This window comes from Artemia sp. Qi Xiang Cuo, chromosome 7, assembly GCF_049724085.1.
Source record: "Artemia sp. Qi Xiang Cuo chromosome 7, ASM4972408v1, whole genome shotgun sequence".
Taxonomy (NCBI): domain Eukaryota; kingdom Metazoa; phylum Arthropoda; class Branchiopoda; order Anostraca; family Artemiidae; genus Artemia; species Artemia sp. Qi Xiang Cuo.
Window position 1 is genome coordinate 7,698,250 of NC_142800.1, and position 24,409 is coordinate 7,722,658.

Genomic DNA, 24,409 nt, shown 5'->3' on the forward strand with positions numbered 1-24,409 from the left:
ACCGGCATTTCAGTCATGTTGCCGGTATTTTAACCATTTAACCAGGGTCCACAAACTGTATTGCCACCCAATATGCACCTGCAGGAAGGAGTAGATTGTCTCAAGCAAAATGTCTAAGAGGAGGGCACGCCTGTTTTTGGTATTTTAATTCAACGGGAAGAGTTCTGCATGTTTCGGGAGGGGGATGGGTTTCCCCCATTTCAGGAGTCAGAACTAATTTGAGGAGGCCCAAACACTGAAAAATCTTTTAAAGTTATTACATAACCAACACTGAAAGCTTTCATACAATTTTTCAACATTAACTTTTCAACATTCAACATCATTTTTATACAATTCGGAAAAAGGCTTATGCCAGCTTTGCCTCTCACTCAAATTATCAGTCTTGGCTTTTTTTTTCAATTTGGATCTTTTTATTTTTTATTCCAAACGGTTTAAAACGTTTAAACCGTTGACCCCCCCCCCCCCCCACCATTCCTGGCAAAACCTATGAGGAAAAGAAAGTTCAGAAAAATAGTAGATAAATAGTAGAATAGTAGAAAAATATTCGTCCTATATCTAAGAATAGACCGCTCAAATAGTTACTCACTCGGTAATTTTGTCTTTTTCAATTATTTTATTAATCTTGTTTTTCTCTTTTGTGTTATTTCTTTGTCTCTGGTAACCTGATCTAACTGAAAAACTAGCCTGAAAAAACGTCTACTTTTTTCATCTCAAATTATTTAGATATCATCAAAATCGATCCATCATTTATTCCAATTAATTTCAAAAGTAAGCTGAAACATCAGGTAATAAAAGCAAAATATCACCTAAAATATACCACTTTACTTAAACTAATGGGGTTACTTTTTCAAAGCCACTCATACCCCCAAAGTTAGTTTCTTAGTGTGTTAAGTAGACTAATATAATAGTATATTAATTAAACAGTATCAGAATTTAATTAAAAAATGAAATTAAATAGTATAAAATAAAAAGTTAGTTAATTAATTAATTAAATAATTAAATAACCAATTAAATAATATTAAATAACATACTATTTAATAATGTTGTTCAGCTGTTGCTTTCGCAAAACACTTCAACGAAAACTTCAGCAGTTGGAAGAAACTAAACTATATGACAATTTTAACCAAACCCTTATTCAAGGACACTAGGAACTACAGGTTAAAACGACAGTTGCCAGATTTTCTTGGATTAGATAAGAACACCGATGATACACTTACTCAAAAAGAGTAGCCTATAATAGCCTACCAATTCTGCATCCAAATACAGCATCAAAAGATACTGTACTGCTGCCAATTCTAGACTTTTGAAGATAAGAAATCTTTTATGACATAAATCAGTCAAAATATTTTTTAAACTTTTGAAGGTAAATTGATGAGTCAAAAGGTTTGACGCAATATTGTCAGGTTGGGCCAGTTTCCGCCGATTAAGATAGTAAAAATTGAATTCAGCAGAATTAAACTAATTAAAAATAGTCAGTATATTATTAACCACCATTAAAACATTAGTAAAAATTAACCCAATTTAAAGAAACTGAGAAATGATTTTCGGGATTTGGGTTAGTATTCAAGAAAATCCTGGCAACCGTGGTTAGACGTTGCACATGGGATTTCAACATTATACATCTGTTGATACGCCTAATAAGAGACCCGATAATAGAGCATCTAATAAGAGAACACATTAAGAACACTGAACGAAAACAGGATAAATAATTATACACAACTAATTGAATGAATTCTAAACTTTTGAAGATAACAAATATTTTACATTTTCAGTCAAAACATTTTTGATTTTAAACTCACAGAGGTAACTTGATGACTCAAATTTTGACGCAGCATTGCCAAGTTGGGCGAGTTTCCGCCTCACTAAGATAATAAAGATTAAATTCAGCTTAATTAAACACATTTTAAAAATAATTAGTATATTAATAACAACCCGTAAAACATTAGTAAAAATTAACCCAATTTAAACAAACTGTGCAATAGCTCAAATGATTTTCGCCCTTTGGGTTAGTATTCCAAGAAAACCTGGCAACCGTGGTTGGACCTTACATATTGGCTTTCACCATTGCACTTCTCTTTATACACCTAATAAGAGACCCAACAAGAGAAGACCTAATAAGAGAACAAACTAAGAACACTGAGCAAAAACAGGATAAATAATTATAAAGAACTGATTGCAATTAACATTCAGAATCGAACTTGTGTCCGGACCATAAACTTTCCTTATACAATTAACTAGTCAAATTAAAGTAAACCTACCTTGTTGCCACTGTTACATAGAAGAAAGCAGCCTGTTCCATAGGTACACTTAGCTTGACCTCGTTTGACACACATCTGACCAAGAAGCGCTGCTTGCTGGTCACCAAGCATCTACCGAACAGAAATACATTCAATTTTTTTAATCTTTGTACCCGTCTTTCTTCATTCAAATCTTTCTAATTCCACCTGGCCTTCTAGCGGTGTTGAGCCTGTATAGGGTCACCTTAGCATTTGCCAACACAGCAACTGTGCTTGAAGAACTGACAAAACGAGAAATGGATTTTTTTTTTATTCATTTTTTTTAGGACAAAACCAAACCAGGGTAATTTTCAGCTCGTGAATAAAACAAATAGACAGCGGATAGTTCAGTAATGGTTGAAAATCCCTCTCGTTTGGTTTTGTATTTTTCTTCGTCTTTTTTATTTGGGGGGGGGGGTCTTTATATTTTTGTATGTCATGTACAGCCTGTGTAGACTCATAAAGTGTTTCTGCCCTTCAAAAACGCAAAATAAGAGGCAAAATTCAAAGTGGCTAGTTTTTTTAGACCATACATGGCCCGTCTAATGAGTTTGCAACTCAAAATATGGTTTTACAGATTTTGTATATGCCACAAATTTGAAAAAAATAAATTCTACAAGCCTCCCAACAACGGCTAGGCTATTTGTGCGAAATATTCTCATTTTTGTTGTTAGTTTTTTTTCTGCTTTACCTGCTTTGCATTATATGGCCTTTTGATTGGGAACGAATTCTGAATGGAATATTTTGTTCCACCTTTCTTTATAATTTTATTTAAAAGTTTTTACAATTCGCCTCTTACAAAAAAGTGAACCAATATTTTTCAACCAAGGGAGTATCTAGGATTTTTGTGGCGAGGTGGGGAGGTAAAAAAAAAAGCAACAAAATTTGTTTATATGCCTTTTTGTTACGTTCTTCCGAGTCAGAAAGATTTCAGGGGGGGGGGGGGGGTTAAAATCCCGTAGCCCCCTCCCCTGGATGCGTCTTTTTTTACGAACAAACAATAATAGCAGACAGGTGAATAATAAACACTTCGTGGAACACCTATTTTTATTATGTATTTATGCTCCTATTATTTATTACATCATTATGTGTTATATATTATGTATTTTACTCATTATATTTATTTTATGTATGTTTTTTTATTATATGTATGTTATCTATGTACGCATGTATGTATGTTATTTGGTAGATTTGTATTTTTATTTATTTGCTGTCAACCCAACCAGTCACTAGCATTTTGTCTTAAATGCCCTATTAAACTACTTGAGATAGATGTGTTTTTTTAGCTTCGAAAAGGAGGCAAATTTGTTCAGTTAGACATTCTAACCTAATAAAACATTTTCAAAATTCAAACGAGAAAAATCAAAGGTCAAATTTAACAGGACTGTGTCAAGAGGGGCTGCAGAATGGCAACCCTGCTTTTTGTTACCATTTCTGCTTATTCCAATGCCCGAGCCAAACTTGTTGATAAGATCTAAATTACGCACGACTGCAGCACTAATAATCTCATTTGTAATTTGCTTTATCGAACTCAACTTTCAACTGTAAGCTTTATGACTGATCAATCAGAGTGAAGAATCAAGGCACAAGGTTTTGAAATTAAAAAACATGGAAGATTGGAAAAAAAACAGTAGTTTCCTATATTATAAATCTGACAAGAGACTGATAGTAGTATTAGTAGACAATACTTGATAAGAATATGGTGTATGATTTAGGCTTTTCCAACTATTTACTTGCCATTTTAATTTTCTGTTTCTATAGCGCAAGTGGGACGCTAAAATCCAAGGGAAAAAATATTTTTTTATTTTTTTCCGAGTGACTGTAGTGAGACTTGAGTGTAAGCCTTGTCTTGTCAATAAAAGCTGAAACAAGTTGTAGTTTTTATTCATCATCAATAAATAGCAAGATTGTTTTTTAGAATAAGATTTTTTTAGAAGATTTTTTTCTCAGTATAGTATAAAATTGACTCAGACGTCACCAAAGGTCTTGTCGCGTTAGAAAAAGGATTCTAAACGCAAAAATTAGTGTTTTGCAACTTTAAACATGTCTATTTTGCATTTCTATAAAAGAAATGCCCAAAAATTACAAACGCCTCACTCCTCAGAAATAAATGTTTTTGGTAGGCCTCCGTTCCTCGCCTCCCAACCAATTTTTCGGGTAGGCCCATTATCAGTCTCTATTACAAAATAACGAAAAATGGTAACAATTATACTATCTAAGATATCTGGCAAACAACTATACATAGGGTAAGAGCAAGACAAAATAAAAGGAATAAGAAACAAGCTTACGCTAGAAATTGGGACTCCTTTTAATCGATGTGAAAGAGTAATATAGCCATAGATTTCTGATGAGCTTCGGATTTCTGGAAGAATGGATTTTGGGACGCCAAAAAATCTGAAATTAGACAAGCTTAGATTTATGGTAGCTAAAGAGAGTTGAAGACACGTTGAACGTCCAAAAACAAAAGATTCCCCCTGAAGTTTTCAACAATTGCGGTTTGAACTTACTATGTTCAACTGAACTTCATGCTGAACATGGATGTTCATCTGAAATACTAATTACTTACTACGTGAGAATTGATAACAAATATTGAATTTCAAATAAGGATTGATGAAAAGAGATATCTACGAATTTTGTGAACGACAGTAATCGATAAAGAAGGGCCAGTAGCTACACATACTGGCCGGATTAAAATTTGGCTTTTATGAGGAATATCTCAATTCCGGTACACACATACTTTTGACATTAATCCAAAAAAAGCTACTCTATCCCTCCTTGCGGTAGCTGAACCCGTTTAAATAGTAGCCAGAACATGTTAGGCTACCTAAAAATGTGCTTATGAGTTACCTACCTCTTTGAGGTAGTTGAACCCGGCTAAATAGTAGCTAAGATAGGGTAGGCTAGCTGAAAAAGTGCTTGTGAGACGTGCGAAAATATACCTTACGAAGGATTGCTGAAATTTACTGAGTTTTCCATACAAGGGACAATATTGTTGCCCCTTTTATATATTATATTATATACATAATAATAAATTGTATATTATTATATAATAAAGAGAAAGTTGCTGAAACCTGAAATTCAAAATGTTCTTTTCTCACTTTTGTAAATCCACAAGAGAGAAATCTTCTGTCCTTCTAACAACAGATTAAAGAAGTTTAAACGAGTTAAACAAATTAAATTATAATCTATTTAACCCATTAAACCATTTAGTCTATAAGTAATCAGTTAAGCTATTACCCAGATAAACCCTAGCCCATGGCAAAAATTTCATTTTATTCATTGCATAGCCTATAAAACCTGTGAACACATTCCCAGCCACTTAAATCAGTTAAATCTTAAGCTCGTCAAGTTACAGTCAGTTAATCCATTGCCAAAAATAGGAACAATAAGACCACCACTGTGCCATTCAATTATGAAAAAATAAACTGAATAATAAACTGAATCTTTTAAATTCTTAATAAAGTGATAAATTCTTAAATGAGGCTTTTACTAAACTGAATCGTTTTAAATTTTTGTGTTTTTTTTTCGCAAAACACCGTAGGTCTGGTAGACTCCTCCATGCAATAGACGACACAACTGAAACCGGATGATGCAGAAACACCACACTCTATTTTGCTGTCGCTTCCCTGTTTTCAGTTTAACTACAAAAACTGAACTCGACCAAATTAGGCTATATTCCACCATCTAAAAACACTTCCGATCCTTCTATTCACAATCCATTTATTATTACTGCTTTCTTACAGAAGGGGACACAGCAACGATCAGGCCTCTTCTGGGTGGAAACTGAGTATGGGGGTGCAACCAGAATGTAACAAAAGTCAAAAATTTTAATTCTTCAAAATTTATATATATTTACCTTTATGTCATCTCCCCTTTAATTTAAACCTACTAGCTCTGATTAATATATTTCTGAAGAAAAAGAAACCAAAGGACAGAACTTACAGTTTATTACTCTCAAATCAATGCTGTTCTACCTTTAACACAGTGCATTTGAGACCTAAATATGGAGTTTTTTTTATGCCATTGTGGTTTCTTTTTTCTTGAGGGGATGGGACGAAATGCTTTAGTAAATTTTACCTATCTCTATTTATTTTCTTGAGGGTCAATAATGACAGGTGAGCTAAAACAATTATAACGAGACTCCCCCCCCCCCAAAAAAAAACTTACCCAAAAACATTAGTTTATATCTGAATATAATCTTTTATTCCATTTAACCGAATAATTTATAGAGGAAAAATTTTAACAGGATTGTATAAACTATACCCAGCTTTCTGTGGGGGCCGGGGATGACTCTTCCCCCAAAATACAAAGTCAGAAGTCCCTGTCACCTCACCCCCTCCCCCCGTTGTCCAAATTAACAACCCAAGATGCGGCGGCATTGTTTCTATCTGAAAATAATAGAGGAAATAGTAGCCAAGGATCAAAGAGGCGAGATCTTAAATCAGAGAATCAAAATACAGTTCTATTTCAATTTGCCATTCCTTCCTGTATATTCTTGGCCCATGTTCCCGGCATTAAAGCTAATAATTAGGCTCAATTCCATACTTAACGTTTACAAAACCATGGAAAAAAAGCAATTAACAAAATTAACAGAATAAGGAAAATGAAGAGAATCAGCTGCAAATTTGTTGGTTAGTGAGTGTAACACCGCGGTATGGATATGGTATGTAGTTGTAGCCCCGTATTATTATTATTATTTAATATATTTGTTTCTGTCTTATTACAGTGAATTTAAATGATATTATATGTACGTGTTTTTGCCTGAATAGCCCCACGTCGACAGTATGATTTTGGATGAATCATATTGATTTTTGTATGTATTAAATGTAAAAAAAAACAAACAATTTTTTCAACTGAAAGTAAGGAGCAACATTAAAGCTTAAAACGAACAGAAATTATTACGTATACGAGGGGGTTGCACCTTCCTCAACAATTTACTCTTCAAGCTAAAGTTTTCCGGCACTTTTAAAAAGTTACTTATTGTTCTAACTAAACGATTCTTATGTTTCAGGAGTAGTTTTAAATAACTGGGACAAAATTTAAACTTTAGCGCAAAGAGCGAGGTGTTATAAAAAAAAAGGAAAAGTGAAAACTTTCCAGAAGATTGAGATTATTTTTTACATCTCAAAAAGAAGAACTGCGCAAACTCACGATTATAAGAATTCACGTAATTTTACATGCAAAAAGTTTAAAGGTTTTATTAGAGCAAAAAAAAAAGAGATGCAAGCAAATTTTGAGTTTAAAAATGAAGACTTTTTCCAATTGAAAATCACAGAATGAAAAAAACCGTAATAAACCATGAAAAAAAGGAACGGAATAAAAAATGATCCAAATTAAAAATGAGGATATAAGATGAGAACAATGATGATTTTCTGAAAAACTGGCAATTTTCCAGAAGACTAGACTTATCTTATAAGTCTGAAATAGGTGGACAGGGCTAAATCAAGATTATTAGAATTCACATAATTTTATACTGAAAAGATTAGAAGTTTTATAAGAGCAAAAGAAAAACAATTAGAATTTAAAGAAAACTTGGATCTACAAAATGGAGACAATAAAACTGGGGAATGTAAAATCGATAACATAAATATTCTTGGCATAAAATCTATAATTACACTAATTTTGTGTTGAATGAAAATGAAACCAAAGGGAAAAAAAGGTGCGAAAGTTAGTGATTTACTGGAGCGGTGACGACTTTCTGGAGAACTAGGGTTACTTTTTAAACCACAAAAAGATGAACAATGCCTAATCAAATATCCAGAATTTACCCAATTTTTAAACAAAATAGATTAGAAGTTCAATAGCAAAGAATTTATCAAAATTCGAAAAAGAACTTGATAATACAAATGGAGAAACTGCTTTTCATAGGTTTCAGTCTCAAAGTACGACACCAACGACATGAAGTTTAAAAATACTAGAAAATGACTATTTCATTTTATTCTTTCCATATTTTATGTTTTCAGGTTTTTATTTTTCCACTGGCTAATCAAATGTTTGCCAGTACAAGTTCATAATCAGCTTCAAGAATAATGTGCTCACAATAATAGCGTATTCAAAAAAACATTTTGGCTGGCATTTTTTTTTGTTTTAACGACAATGTGACAGTTTGTTTTTTGGTTAGCGTCAGTGTAAGCTAGAAAATAAAATTCGTGGAAAGGTCTATCTATAAAATATAAATAGTGAGATTAAAATTCGTAGGCGTTAAATTTGATACAAAAATTGGAACATAGTGAAATTAAAAAGAAGAAACAAATAATAAGTGAAAATGTTCAAAACCAAAGTCTGAATTGAGCTACAAATGAAACTTGAGGACAGGTCATTGACGAAAGCAAAATATCGGGTCGAAAGCCGGGGTGAGTACGGATTCTGAAATTATAAAATACAAGGAGAATATAAAATAGAAGACGGAAAACAGAAAATTGAAGAAGGAAAGTATAAGAACTTGAGCCTACCTTCACAAAAGGGGGAAAAGAGGAAAAGCGACAATAGAGAAATAGAAAAGATAAGAAGAATACACAACAAAAGATGAAGAGCAATAAAAAAGCTTGATTCTACCTTAATAAGTAGGGATCCCATTCTAAAGTTTCAATATTCATTAATGCTGTCCTCGATGCGTTAGTGACATCAGTCAAGTGAAGACCCCCGTTGCGACCCCCGGTGAGGTTCTAAAATTCATTAAAAAAAACTATTAGCAATGTGTCTGAAATAGCATAGCTTTACGTACTATTACCGACACCTTAAACATCTCCCAAAAAGGTGGTTCCCACCTGTACAAGTACAAGTAGAGTACTTTTTCGTACCGTACAAGTACTTTTCAGTACAGGTGGAGACTTTACAAGTCTAAACCACTTTTGACACTGAATTTATTTTAGAAAAGAAAAATATATTAGACAAATAAAAAAAATAAATACTTTTTTATACTTTTTTTATACTTTTTTATACTTTTATACCTATATACTTTTTTTAGTAAATCAAATATGGTCTATATAGAACAAAGTTTGCTCTAAAAAAACGTATACAGGACTGAACAGCTTTTGTTCTTTTTTTTTTTTACAAAACCAAGTACAAGAGCTTATTGGGCGTATTAAAAGTAAATAGTAAGTTTCCAAAAGCTTATAATACATTATAAGTTGTAAATAAAATTCCTTTTTCAGTGAAATATTTGAAATAAATTGAAAATATATAGTCGCAAGTTAAGAGAAGGGTTTTTATATGTATCCAATTTACTTCCCATCCTAGAATTAATTTCTTATTGTAAAATTTAAAATTAATTCTAGCATTCTCAGGTTTTTTTTATAACTATTTCCGTCATGATTAAATATAAATGCTTCTTATCTATACGTATATAAAATCTATATAATTAAATGGACACCAGCATTTTGCCTAAGATATATATAATAATAGCATAATAGCATAAGACTCCCGCTTGTGAGAATCTCCCTTCAAAGGCTTTTAGTCGCGACACTCCGTCCACTACGGCAGACATCCTTCTCATGGCGTGAATCCAAGTCAATTTGTCTGGAAATTTTTTCTCGGATGGTTGAGGTTGGGCAAGAGCCGACTCCCGTTTGTGAGAATAGTCGCCAGACTCCGCCAACTACAGTACAGTCCTCTAACGACGTGAATCCAAGTTAATTTGTCCGGAAATATTTTAACCACTGAAGTTCAGGGGCGTCCCAACTCATTTCATTGGGGGGGGGGGGGGGGGAGATCTTTGTAAATTTTACCGAATCGCAACCTGATTTATGCCAAATTTTCTGCAAAAATCAAGAATTTTGCTAAATTTCGGGCAATTTTGAAAAATATCTGCCGAAATTTCCACCTTCGGCGAGAATTTTACCGAATGACAAAACCATTAGAGGGACAGCAGCCCCCCCCCGGGACGCCTCTGCTGAAGTTTCACTTGGCGGTTGTGGTAAATAGCCTTTTTCATGGTTTTCATCATGTTTCCAGCTTTAACAGTTTGTGTTTCTTTGGGTTGTTTTTGTTTTTTCAATGCAAAGACAACACACTAAAAAACTCAAATTTATACACATATACAAGCAAAAGAGTGAAAGATGGGCTCTTTAGTCATCAAGAAACCCGCGTCGTGGGCTAATTTGTCCCCTTCTTAAACTCACTACGGTCGGCAGCTGATGGTTAAAAGTTGTTATATTTTCACTACTTGTTTGCTTTTTGTTTTTCGTGATTTTGATTTATTGTGTAAATATATGTTAGTAGCTTATAAGGATGGAAAAAACCATAATATACAACCCAATGGGTTTCCCCGACGATTTCAGCCCGCATGTTGCAAATCTAGTGAAAAAAGAAAATTACGCCTTAAGATCGTTACTGACTTTGTGGCGCCCAGGTTTTTCTACAGAACCACTCAGACTGTCAGATTTGTATTATGTGCGACCATTACTCGAGTACGCATGCGCAGTCTGGAGCCTAAAAGTACACAATACTGAATACCTAAGTGGTGATACGGAAGCTGTGCAAAAACGTGCTACAAAAATCATACAAGGTCCAAATCACGTGTCTTATGAGTCCGCTCTCGAGTCGCTGAAAGTTCCGTCTCTCCGTGAGCGCCGATACGAACTAATGCTCAAGTTTGGACATTCGTTACTCGCATGCGAGAAGCACCGTTCTTTACTACCACCTCCTTGTACAAAACATATGAATACCCGAAGCTAAATCAAGCTTGAACCCCCAAAGTGCCTTACAAACCGTTTCGTGAACTCTTTTGTCCCTTATTTTTGTTATTGCATTTAATCGTTCGTAATTTTTTTTTTCACTTTAGTGACCAATGTTGTAAAAAATAGCGTTATTTAGTTGTGGTCCAGGCCAAAGCTATGAAAGCTCTTTTTATTAAAAAAATCTATTCTATTGTTGAAAGATTATGTAAGGGTTATTTGGTTAATAAATTATTTCTCTCTCTAATAGCTTCGGTACAAGTTGAGTTTTATGGGGGCTTTTTCCCATGAATTCTTCTTTGGGGATTTCTATAGCACACATAGTTCCAAAATTAAGCTGCGAGTTTTACGTTTGTATCTAGATTAATCTGGCATTTTTATCAGTGTGCACAGTTACACTTATCGTACAGGCTATGTTTGATATTCTGCTTACACAAAAAAAACATAACTCAGGGTTTGGGACGGTCTATGTCCTCAGAAACTGATATGTATTCCGAAAAAATATTATTAGATCTACTTGACAAAAATTATGTCCAGAACTCTCGCAATTACCCCTCCGAAAATTCCATCCAATATGGGATTTAAAGCTCAAAAAATAAATACATTCCTTCATATACCCTTTGGTGAAGCTTTGAATAAATTGAGGGGATTGAGGAGAAGCATGTGCAGCTGTGTTGTTCTCAAGCGGCTTGGTGCTTCAAAAAGCCATAGTATATACCTTGTATGTAAACACTGGCTCGAATTAATAGTTTTCAATGGATTTCTAGCATTCAGTAAAACAATGGAGTTTTATGATGACGCTAAGATTATATTAAAATTGAGATTGCTCAAGTTGCTTTTAGGAAAAATACAAATTTAATTTCAATAAAATGTAAAAAAAAACCATGCAATTTGAATGGTAGTTCAAATGGAAGAGTACTGCTAATTTTTTTTTATTTATATAACCGTTTAGCGGCACTATGAATAAAATAGAGAGTGATACGATAGGAAAGACTTACCCATAATAGCCAGGTATCTACTGTCCCAAATAAACATCTTTCTTCGTCCACTGCTATTCGCACTTCTGGAACGTTTTGTAACAGCCAACTTAATTTAACAGCACTAAAAGTTGAAACTAGTAAGTAAACAGTGATTATTAATATCTTCTTTTTTTTATAAGACCCACAACGCTACGGATACCAATCGCCAAGACTGGCGTAAAGAGGGAGGTAAAGGGTGTAAAGAGGGAGGTAAAGGGTGTAAAGAGGGAGGTAAAGGGTGTAAAGAGGGAGGTAAAGGGTGTAAAGAGGGAGGTAAATGGTGTAAAAAGGGAGGTAAAGGGTGTAAAGAGGGAGGTAAATGGTGTAAAGAGGGAGGTAAACGGTGTAAAGAGGGAGGAAAATGGTGTAAAGAGGGAGGTAAAGAGGTAAGGAAGTAAAAAGGGAGGTAAACTGTTGTAAAGAGGGAGGCTTCGAATAGATTGGGATGGAGGCACATAGAGGAGAAGGTAAACAATTTCTTAGACCCCACTGCTCTTCTAGTTATACATAAAATAAACATAAATGAAAATATTTCAGGTAGAAATTCAAGAAATTCAAAAATAAACTCACTGCCAAAGATTGTCCTTTTCGGCCAACCACCTAGGGCTGAACTGAAAGCAGGTCGTCCGCGGTTGGGGTGGGAGGGTGTAAAGAGGGAAGCATCGAATAGATTGGCATGGAGGAGGAGCGTGCGTAGCTCTGTTGGCTTTAGGCAGCTTGGTGCTGCGGTGAGTTGTTAGTAGTAAGTAGTAGTAGAATCCAATATCAGAAAACGTTATTCATTCTTCCGGACCTGTACATTCTTTGCTTCAATTTGGTTCGAATTGTATGCAGTGTTTTCTCATCATAACGAAGGGTTGAGGATTCCCCTCCCGCAAGACAGGTTCAAATAATAAGCAAGGTTCATAAAAACATCAAGTGGTTTAAAATACAATCGTTTGTATTTTATCCCCTTCCCCCTCAGAGAATTTGGCCTATCTACACCTATGATGCTGACTGTTTTTCGCAACAACTAAAAAACTAAAAAAGTGCAGGTTATTTGTTAGATACAAGTTATTATAAAGTGAAAAGGGTAGGAGGAAAACTGTTACGTTTCAGGCACTAGGTGTAAAATAGGCTACTAAATTTAGTCACAGGTCTTATCCTGCACTTACTTTGAGAAATGATTGAACCGAATATCAATAATACTGTATGGAACAGGGGCGTAGTTTGCTAAGGGGAAGAGGGAGGCAACTACCTCCAACAACCCCAGTTTGCCCCCCACAGCTGAAGCGTTTTCAGAAATATTGCCAAAACTAAGACAGGCCTATACAATTCAAGCATCCACAGAAAGAGATTAGTTTTCTTTAAGATACATTTACTTTTATGGTACTATATGGCTTATTTTTTTATTTCTTACTGTCATTTTTACTTGACTTAGAAAGATTAGGATCAATTTGGCCCCCTTCCCCATTGGACTTTGAAAAAATTACACCACTGGTAGGGAAGACGTGCTTCCGGATTTCTAGCGTAAGAGGACCGAATCAATGTGTAGGCTTCAATAAATTTAAAACATTAAACAAAAATCCAAATAAATGAAGATCTTATTGCATCACAGAATAGCAGGGTAAAAACTAAATTTTCAGACTGCTTCAATCGGATTGAGTAGCTTTAGAAATAAATTTGAATCCAAAAATAAATTTTTCAGTCTAAATCACAAAACACTTTACAAGAATAGAAAAAGCATCGAAAATCTACTTATCAAAAATTGGACGCCATATAATGTTTTGCTTAAGAAATAAAAAAAATTCCAATAGATTCAAATCCTACGATCCGTCTCTTTCTTTTCAACTCCCTGTAATTTTTCCGTTGACCATGTTTGAACAACATCTTTACAAGAATAGAGTAACTGCTTAAAAACAAATTACGCCAACGAAGCCGTTTGGTGTGCCATTTTTGCTAACAGACAATGGCTGCAGAAACAGGAAAACAGAAACAGGAAAAATTCACCCCAAGATCGGATTGAAGTGATTCGAAAATTGTGCCATTAAATGTTTCTTTTTTCATTTTTTTTACACCCCCCCCCCCTTGTAAGGGTAAGGTCCATGTTCATCTATAGTCTAAATATTTTTTCAAAACAAAACCAATAAGAGAAATCAAGTCAGGCCACCCCTTAGGAGTCTATCACAATTAAATCTATTTCCCCTAGTGATTTTTTGAAAAAAAAAAAAAAAAAAAAAAAAAAAAAAAAAAAAAAAAAACAGCAACAAATAAAAACAAAAGCTGCTTTCACACAGAGGAGTCACTCTCTTATAAAACAAATATTCGAAATATATAAAAAATTTCAAGCATTTCGTAGCTAAGACTTATTTCTGACTACTCTTTTCACACAGAGAAATCACTAAACGAGAATTCGAAGCGTTGGAAAATCTACAAGCATTTCGAAGTTAAAGCTCTTTTCTGAAAACTGTTTTCAAATTGATGAATCACTCTCCTATAAAAGGGAGAGCATGTGACTCAGCTGCTTTTACTTAAAAATAAATTCCCCCCATTGTTTAAAACTAATTATACACAAAGAAGGAATCCGCTGATTTGCCTTACTGCGTCAGCTAACTTTGACATTTGTGTAGCTATTATCTACTGTAAATACTAAAAATACATCTAAAATACAAATATTAGTATTTGCAAATGCATTACACTGTACTTAGCTCGGAAAATTACTAAGTAGAAACTGATATCAGTAAAGGAAACAAACATCAGGCCTGTGATGTTTGCCAAATCAAATTTGTCTTTTAGCTAATTAAAATGATTTTCGATTCAAGAATCTATTTCAAAAAAGGAAGATGAAATAAGCAGAGGCAATAGTTGGGGGAGGGGGTGTCACTCAATAGAATTTTTGGTCACCCCTATCCGTTTTTTTTTTTTTAATATCCTTTTTTTATTACTGAAGTTTAAAAAACAACAATACTGCCCCTCTAGATTTTGATAAATATATTTCTCTTCTCTTAGATTTTCCTGAATTGGCACCCCTAAAAACACTACTTGTTTGTCATCCAAAGCATAGTCATCTACTGAACAAGTACAGTCAAAACTCTCCAAAGGTGACCCCGCTTACCTAAGCGCCACTAGAGGGTAAATGTTGTACTAATTAATCGCTCCGAGCCAATAAATTAAATTTAATACAGCTTTTACGGAACAAGTATAATCACCTACGGAACTTGTGATTTATTCGCCAGGTTCGCATAGATATGGAATCGTCTCCGGAAACGCGGACAAAGGGTCACTTTTTTTGTGTGGAGAGGATAGGTTTTGTCAGTACTTGTTCAGTATGTGTTTATACTTTGTCACCAAACCAGGGTGGTTGCACCCTGGAAACATGGTATTGTTTTAAAGTCTTATAAGACTTCAAAAACATTATCATGCTTTTCATAAGCCTTTCTTAATGAGTGAAATAGTGTTTGACAATGCTAAAAAACATAAAACTGAGACTAATACTCACACTTATTTTTGAAATAGTCATTTGCAAAACTAGGAGGGGAGTGCTTTTTCTGACAAACAAAATAGTTTACTTTCTTGATAAGAAACAACTACAAAATTGGTAACTATAAAGTGAAAGGCTTAAGTTTTTATACAAATCTTTGAAAAGGGTTTCAATTAAAATCTACCGAAAAAAAGGCCGGATAAAGGGGGTTTTCGTGTGTTTGCTCGGAATCAGAAAAAAAAAACTCAGGTATGTGTTGAAAAGAGAGCCAAGAAATTAGTATTGAAAAAATAGGATGAAAATATAATAGTTTATGAACAAAATTGGGCTATATATTTGCACATTAGGGGGGGGGGGGTAAAGCATAGCATATATTAAATACGTAACCTAACTTAACCCAACCTAGGTACCTTTTATTCCCCCTAAACTAAAGTTTAAATATAGTTCCCGGAGTGAGAAACCCTATGTTTATACAGCATCTAGGCATTACCCTTAAGTTTTTATATACAAATCTTTGAAAAGAGTTTCAATTAAAATGCGTATTTTATTTTAATTTAGTATTTAATTAGTATTTTATTTTAATGCGTTATTCGAAAAAAAGGCCGGGTAAAGGGGTTTCCGTGTGTGCTCGGAATAAAAAAAAAACCCTCAGGTTTGTGTTGAAAAAATAACCAAGAAATAAGTATTGAAAAAAAATTTATGAGTGAATAATAACCATTCGGTATTGAAATTTCTATATTCTGTAAACTAATCTAGACGAAGGGCTTGAGACAACACTTGCGACTAAGGTAATTATAAACGACGCGCAAAAACAGCCATTTTTTGGAAGGGGGACCCATTTAGAGTTGGGCCGGTTGAGCTTACAGAGTTATGCCACTGACCCCCATTCAAACCAAATAATCAGTGACACCAGGACTCGAACCACTGTCCTCATGAACAAAGGAAGTCTAGCGCGCTAACCACTCGTCTAGGAATAACAATAATAACGTATTGATTACCCACAAAACACTACAATAAGTATTAGAATGTGGAGTAAAAAGAAATGAAATACAAAAAAAAAAACAAAAAAAAACGAAAAATATTTACTATAGAAAAAATTTATCAGGACGCTTATAAGGAGAAAGTCGACCAAGAGCAGTACTTGAGAGCTTCCTGTGTAGCTTTTCTAACTTTAATGTTATGTCAGGTATATTGTGGTTATTAATTAGAATCCGGTAATGCGTCCAAGGAGGAATACAATATCTGAAATAACTACTCCGGATTCTTTTTAAATCACTTGTTCAAGGGGCTATTCAATAGTACCTTTTGCTAGATTTTCTGATCACAAGAATTTAGGGAAACCAACCCCTCTACAGAGACCAGATCAGATATAAAACTAAAAAAGAACGACCATAAGCCTGAAGACACGGAAAGGCCACTCAGCTTTTCTTCAACAGCCCCTTCAGGTACATGTGGAAATGACAATACTATAAATATTTTCTTTATGTATAGAATTGGCCTGGGGTTTTACCTGTTTTACGTCTACGTAACGGGTTTATGCTTTATTATACTTTATAAAGTATATGTACTTTATTATACTTTTAGGAAATAAAGTATATTCTATTTAAACAAATGACAAAAAGGAGGAAAGAAGATTAAACTAAAGTCAAACTTAAGTCAAACTTAACTTAAGTCAAATTTCACACAATAAGGGTTCTTAAAAATAATTTTTAGACGGCTACAAGATTATTTCCAGGAAGGGGCAGCAGAGGGTAAAAAAAAGGATTATTTACCACAAAAACATCATAAAAAACAGTACACAATTATACATTTTTTGCTGTTCCAGGATGATACTGAATTCCCCTCGACAACAAGGCTTTTAATAAAAAGTCATTTCAGAAGATTTAGCTATATCAAGCAAAAGGTAAGCCAGTATTTTGGGGTATTTTTTACTGTTCCAGAGGAGGACGCTGAAGTCCCCCTCGACAACAAGGCTTCTATTTTTCATTGGTCAGACTTGACATTGGTCAGATTCGCGATTACCAAGCTGCTATTTTTGCCTATAGATGTGGGAATGATGAATGTCCTCCAGTTTTTACAGAAAATTTTCGCGTAAATAGTTCACTCCACAGGTATGCGACTAGAGAGGCGAAAAATTTTACGGTTGAGTATCGAGACACCACACGTGCAGGTTTCGGAATTCAGTATTTGGCTCCGGCTATTTGGAATGATATCCCAGTTGGCGTTCGGGAAGCTGAACACATTGGGTCGTTTAAAGTAAAAATAAAAAAAACAATTATTGGGAGAGGGGAGATAATTTATTATTATTGTCATTATTATTCTTAATGTCTCATTTTTTTTTTCTTCTTCATAGATTTTGGTATTAATGGTTAATTGAGAGAGTGTTCAGGTTTTTTTTTTTTTTTTTTTTTTTTTTTTATGAATTTTTTAAAAAGTGGAGAATTGAGGATTGCAGCCGTCCTTCATCAGGGTTTTTTAGCCTTCCCCGGGCGGTTGCTTGTATAAAGTTTATTTTGCAATTAGTAGTAAATAAAGCAAGTCAAGTCTAAGGAAAAAGCAATTAAGAATATTTATTTCAAATATAGAGCAACAACATTTTTTGCTGTTCCAGGAGCACACTGAAGTCCCCCTCGACAACAAAGCTTTTAATACAAAATCATTTCAAAATATTTAGCTTTATCGAGCAAAAGGTAAGCCAGCATTTATGGGGTATTTTTTACTGTTCCAGAGGAGGACGCTAAAGTCCCCCTCGACAACAAGGCTTCTAAGGAAAAAGCAATTAAGAATATTTATTTCAAATATAGAACAACAGCATTTTTTGCTGTTTCAAGAGCACATTGAAGTCCCCCTCGACAAAAAGGCTTTTAATACAAAATCATTTCAAAATATTTAGCTATATCGAGCAAAAGGTAAGCCAGTATTTTTGGGGTATTTTTTACTGTTCCAGAGGAGGACGCTGAAGTCCCCCTCAACAACAAGACTTTTAATGAAAAGGCAATTAAGAACATTAATATAAAATATGGAGCAACAGCATTTTTTGCTGTTCCAAAGGAGGACGTCGAAGTAACCCTTGACGACAAGGCTTTTAGTAAAAAAGCAATTAAGAAGACTTACCTAAAATATGGAGCAACAGGTAAGCCGCAATATCCTTTTAAACAATTTATATCTTTGCCAGGAACTTTGGCTAGTAAAGCATCCACTGTAGAAACGGTTCTGTTATCGCACCAAACTATTGCGTTGTATAAAGGTTTACCTGACAAGAATAGAATATATTAATTACAGAATAAGCGCAAGCAAACCCTGGGCATAAAAGTTACAAAATATAGCATTTATTGGGAAATGTCTGGAGCTGTAAAGAAAGCCTGTTTATTATGTTTAAAGTCATCAGTCGGGTATCAGAAAGTCGAATCTCCATAATTGTAAATTTTCAGAGGAGCAAAAAAAAAACTCACAACCCTTGTATTTCTCCTCCAATAACCATAAAACAGGAACGAATTAATATATAAAATCAATACAAATCAATTCGTTTTGTTTTTGGTTATTGGAGAGGAAATAAAAAAGTTGTGAAGTTTGTTTTGCTCTTCTTAAAACTTACAACTATGGAGATATGACCTTTTGATGCCCGAGTGACGTTATGTTAACTCCCCAATTTTTTGTAAGTTACTTTTCTGTAGTGTTACGGTTTTTTTAAAAGTAAAACGACAATTTTGATATCATTCGATAGCTGAGGTCTAGCTTTGTGTATCTACCAAATTATATTTTGAAAGTTTGCATGACTTTTTTTAAATTGAAATTTGAAAATTGGCTGAAAATTACTAAGAAAAAAATGTTAGTTTCCCTATATTTTAAGCAACTTTAGACCAATCTTTCAAAAATAAATCTTAGTAATATAACAACTCTGGATTGGTCAATGGATGGATCTTAGACTAGTGAATCCAGTAATATACGTATCTTGTCCTTTAGGCGCAGGTTAGATGTAGGCTTGTAGCAAAATTGCATACTAAACAGGGAATATAAGTCTTAAATTCACCAAACACCTAAAACAACCTCATTAGGTTCAACATCTGATTCGCAGTCCCGGTGTCGGTGATTCTAGCTCTGCTTCAGACTTCTTTTACATTGGTAAAAAATACAACATTGAGAATATATACTTTTTTGTGTAAAAGTTGTATTTAAGGACAAAAAAAAAACGATATCAGACTATTTTACACGTTCCAAGGGATAAAGATTTTGACTGAAGGGGTCTGGAATCCATTCTGAATGATCATCTTTGAAGTTATATTTTTGGTAGAATTGTTTTGGGGAGTGTATTGTTGGACTTTGCACTTAGGGGGGGGGGGGGACGAATTCTACTATCCACTACGACTTTTATTATGCTTCATGAGGGTTTATTCTAAGATATCAACTAATGGGGATCTTATCTCATGCTAAATGAGCGTTTCCGAAGTTGTAGTTTTAGTAAGACTGCTCTGTTTTGTCTCATGGCTAAATGTCCACTTGAAACTTTCAGGCGGAGATATTTGGGAGGAAGGGGAGTTAATTTTTAGCTGGAAAGGGTCAATTTTCTCCAATCCACTATGACACTTCTTTTATTTCATGAACGACTTATGCTAAGATCTTGACTAGGGGGAGGTGAAGATCTATAATCATAGTAAATGAGCATTTCCAAAGTTGTAGTTTTGGCAGGCTTGCTCTGTTTTGTCTCATGACTGAAACTTTCAGGTGGCAGATTTGTTTGGTGGAAATGTTGTTGAACTTTGTACTGAGTTTTGAACTTTGTTCTAGCTAATTTTCTCTCATCCACTAATATTTCTTTTATTTTTGTCGTTGAACAGGATTGAAGAAGGAATCCTCTTCAGAACTAACTGACGTTAAAAAAACAACATTTTATATAAGGGTCAATTCAAGATACCATCAACTATTTGTAATTAACTCCATCCTAAAATAGTGGATACCAACAAAATCGTTCCTTATTTAAGCTTGTAATAAACAAAGGGGCTTAGGTTTTAGTTCCTTCTACACTGCCAATGCAAGTGCATCAAATAAAAGTGCAGTAGACAGCTTCATTAATGTGCTGATTACTGAAGTATGTATTTTTTGCGATGTTTTCTACAAATAAAGTTGCCAAACTTCTGGTAGGTTATTTAAGATGAAAATATAGTAGCAACTTTGAAATGACCAAAAATTACTAGTCAAGTGTATCAAGTATAGGTGCAGCAGACAGCTTCATTAATGTGCTGATTACTGAAGTATGTATTTTTTGCGATGTTTTCTACAAATAAAGTTGCCAAACTTCTGGTAGGTTATTAAAGATGAAAATATAGTAGCAACTTTGAAATGACCAAAAATTACTAGTCAAGTGTATCAAGTATAGGTGCAGCAGACAGTGTCATTAAGGTGCTGATTACTGAAGTGTTTGTTTTTGTAGTATTTCTACAAATAAAGTAGTCTTATTACCGGTATATTTATCCCAAACGATTGTAGTTTCTCTCTGATTAGAAATTCCCACTGATTTGACATTAGCTGGATCATATCCCATTTCTTGAAGATGGTACATAGTTTTCTCCATACACTCCAAAGATGTGTGAAGCAGTTCTTCGGGATCAAATTCTACCCAATCTTCTTTGGGCGTCTTTTTGTGAATTGGAATCTGATGGAAAGTTATAAGCTCAGCATTCTTTGCAGCAAAAACCTAGAATTTTGGTAATTAGAAATTAATCATTTTGTAGCAATTTTTATACCAATAAAAATGAACTTTCATTCTAAATACCAAGGACAAAGAAAATGAAATTTGATTGTTAGAATTAGTTAAGTGGAGACATAACCATATGTATTTTAAATAAGTCCATCTGCAGTTACAGTTTTTGCTAGTAGCAATTTATTAATTAATAGCAAATTTAAGAGCAAAATTAAGAGCAATTGTGAATTCAAATTTTAGTGAAACAAAAACATATCTGCAGTTGAACAGATTTCGTAGTAGCAATTAATTAGTAAGTAGAAAATTTAAGAGCAAAATTAAGAGCAATTGGGAAATCATTTTTTTAGTAAAAAAAAAAACGTCCATCTGCAGTTACACAGTTTTCATAGTAGCAATTAATTAGTTAGTAGCAGATTTGGGAGTAAAATAAGGAGAAATTGGGAAATCAATTTTTATGAAAAAAAAATTCCATCTATGGTTACAGTTTCTAGGAGCAATTGGGAATTCAATTTTTAGTAAAAAAAAACTTTCATCTGCAGTTACACAGTTTTTCATAGTAGCAATTAATTAGTAAATAGAAAATTTAAGAGCAAAATCAGGAGCAATTGGGAAATCTTAGGAGAAATTGGGAATTCAATTTTCAGTGAGAAAGATGTCTATCTACAGTTACAGTTTTTGGTAGTAGTAGGCATCAAATTAAAAAAAAAAAAAACAGGTAAAGAATCATCATAAAAAAAGCAAAAAACATTTAGGGATAAACAGCTAAAGTAGGTATGGCTTATTTTGAAATTATGGTTGTCTTGGGAACCAACTGATGGTAAATATCTGAATTTTTACAGACAAAAGGCATTTTCAAAATTAACTAATTAGTTTTGATTAACTATTTCGATGGTTGACTGTGGCAACACTGACAAGAATGTCATACTGTTCTAAAAGCTTAATAATTTAGTTCAATCAAAAGATGAATCTTAAAAGTTTGCAATTTTTAGGTATAAATAGGCCTAAGATAGGTCCAAGGTAAAATAAAATTATTTCGACATCCTTGATGCTTTGAACCCAGCAATTTCTTTGGAAATTTTAGACCATAATGTCTTTGAGAATAAAACAATAATCTATAGACAAAATAAGTAGAACATACCAATAAGCCCTCCATTTAGGCTATGCGCCTTCTGGATTGATGAATACTAGACAAACGTAAATTTGTAATACTATCATGTAGTAGCATCGAGACTTAATTTGATGCTGAAATTTAGCATGGATTGCTACATTCCAGGTAATTATGATGTTAATAGACTCCAGGATGAGAATTTGAGAGGAAAATTCCAAGACAAGTTGCAGTTGACATTAGATCAGAATATGAGTTGACTACTTTTAGGTAAATAGTAAGCAACAAAGCAGAAAATGTAAAAGGAGGAAAGTTGGAAATCAGCAAAAAGGCTCAAAGTTTGGCTTAAGAGAGGAGTTTTTATGTAAGAAGCTTCTAACTGACAGGTTTTACAGGAATGATAGGGAAATAAAGGGAAGACAGAAAACTTTAAAGCAAGAATTAAGGAAATGTTAAATAGAGGCTGCAAATTTTGAAGAAATATAAACGAGTGCATTTTGAAGTTGAAGGGAGGAATAAGGGGGGTCAGGGGACATACCTCCTGAAATATTTGCTTGACTTATTTTCATTTTGAACAACTATTTAACACAATTAGCTCCAAATTTGGGACCAGCAAGCTCAGAAACCCTTAGATACCATGTTTGATGAAAAAAGGGAAGCAGACTTGGAGGGGGAGCAAGCACATGCCTTTGAGTTAAATAAGGTACAACATGTCCATGTCTATTGAAATGTACTTATGAAGCCTCAATCTCACACAGACTAGGCACATAACTTGGGACCCTTACTATATGAGACAATAGGTATCTCTCCCCCCCCCCCTTCACACACAAGGCAAATTTTTCAATCTTTTGACCATTCTGCGTAAAACAGCTATACTACAATTTTAAAATTGTGCTATTTGGGGCTGCAGGAGATATGTAAGGGCTATCAGATTGCCCTCATCAGTTTTAGCCTCAACAAGGATACTCAGAACTTTTGACTGGTCCAGCTCTTTCCAAATTTTCTACTATCACACCTTCTCTATGGCATTCCCTAGTGGAAAAAATTATGAATAGCAGAAATATTGCTCTTTACTGAATCAGCACAATATCAATGAAATGTGATGGCTAGGAAATATTAAGCATATATGCACACAAGGGATGAAGCAAAATGTGGGGATTCTCTTAAAACTTCTCCCAAGGAGTCTTGCCATAAAATGTACTTTCTTACTTTTTAACCCCTCCTCCCCTCCTCTTCAACCTAAGGATTGGACATAGATGCATTTATGATATTAAAAGGTTGTTATTTTTTCCTAAGGGTTTTTACTTTCTTTAAATATCTGTATGATGAATCAAAGCATTAGTCCTATAACATACAGATTTACTACAACAACTTTGATGTAGTCAAACTAAAAGACACAGGATTCTTGGGTATACCTGAAAATTTTGAATTAAGTAAGTTAAGACCATCTTTTGGCATTTATTCATTTCTTTTCAGCAAGCACAAAAGCTCAAATAATTAAAACTTACCAAAAATCTGCTGCTACTTGTTCCCTGGTCAATAGCACCAATTAAGGCGTCTCCCATCTTGTCTCTGTATCTTCAATAAAATTTTTGAATTAAAAAACAATAGCAATGATCAGACTTCTTTTGCTGTCCCTGTAGTTCAAAATCTAACTGGACCCCAAGAAAATCTTTGCAGTAAATGTGTTGTTGTGATTAAAAATCTGCTTTAGTTATGACTGCAGAAGTGATAGCTGCTTTGCTAAGAGCTAAATTGAAGTTCCAATGCCAGTCTGAAAAAAAAACTTCACTTTACTTCACAGATACATAGTCAGGAGAATGCAAATACACATGAATACTGCTCATTCATATAACTGACATTGCCATTTTAGTAGTTCCTTGCACTGTTTATTTCCTTTTGATGTCAGATATAGCCTTAGGCAATATATAGAGGTTTACTATCTTTCTTTTTAATGGCTGTACTTGCATTTTTGGCCAGGCCAGCTGTTGAGAAGAAACAAAGCAAACCAACAAAGTCAGCAGCCAAGGACCATATACAAGTTATATATAGCCTTTAAATGAGCTATAAATATAAATGAGCTAGGGCCACACAATATATAAATAAGTATTACTAATTTGGGGAAATTCTTTGATACTTTACTTAATTTGCAAGCTAAAAGATGAACATACCATTC

The 24,409-nt window shown here is 34.0% G+C and overlaps 1 protein-coding gene across 4 annotated transcripts in view; it reads right to left on the reverse strand.

The window, feature by feature from the left end:
* The window catches only part of LOC148949905 (glycerol kinase-like), a 126,812-nt gene that overhangs the window by 42,678 nt on the left and 59,725 nt on the right, over positions 1-24,409 (reverse strand). For all 4 annotated transcript variants that reach the window (XM_089091992.1, XM_089091991.1, XM_089091990.1 and 1 more), the window contains exons 2-8: positions 23,742-24,007; positions 20,888-21,122; positions 18,545-18,683; positions 11,950-12,052; positions 8,832-8,941; positions 4,565-4,670; positions 2,259-2,369 (exon numbers count right to left, since the gene is read on the reverse strand). In XM_089091992.1, the coding sequence (XP_088948118.1) occupies positions 2,259-2,369; positions 4,565-4,670; positions 8,832-8,941; positions 11,950-12,052; positions 18,545-18,683; positions 20,888-21,122; positions 23,742-23,798 (861 nt within the window). In that variant the 5' untranslated portion in view covers positions 23,799-24,007. The remainder of the gene's footprint in view (positions 1-2,258; positions 2,370-4,564; positions 4,671-8,831; positions 8,942-11,949; positions 12,053-18,544; positions 18,684-20,887; positions 21,123-23,741; positions 24,008-24,409) is intronic.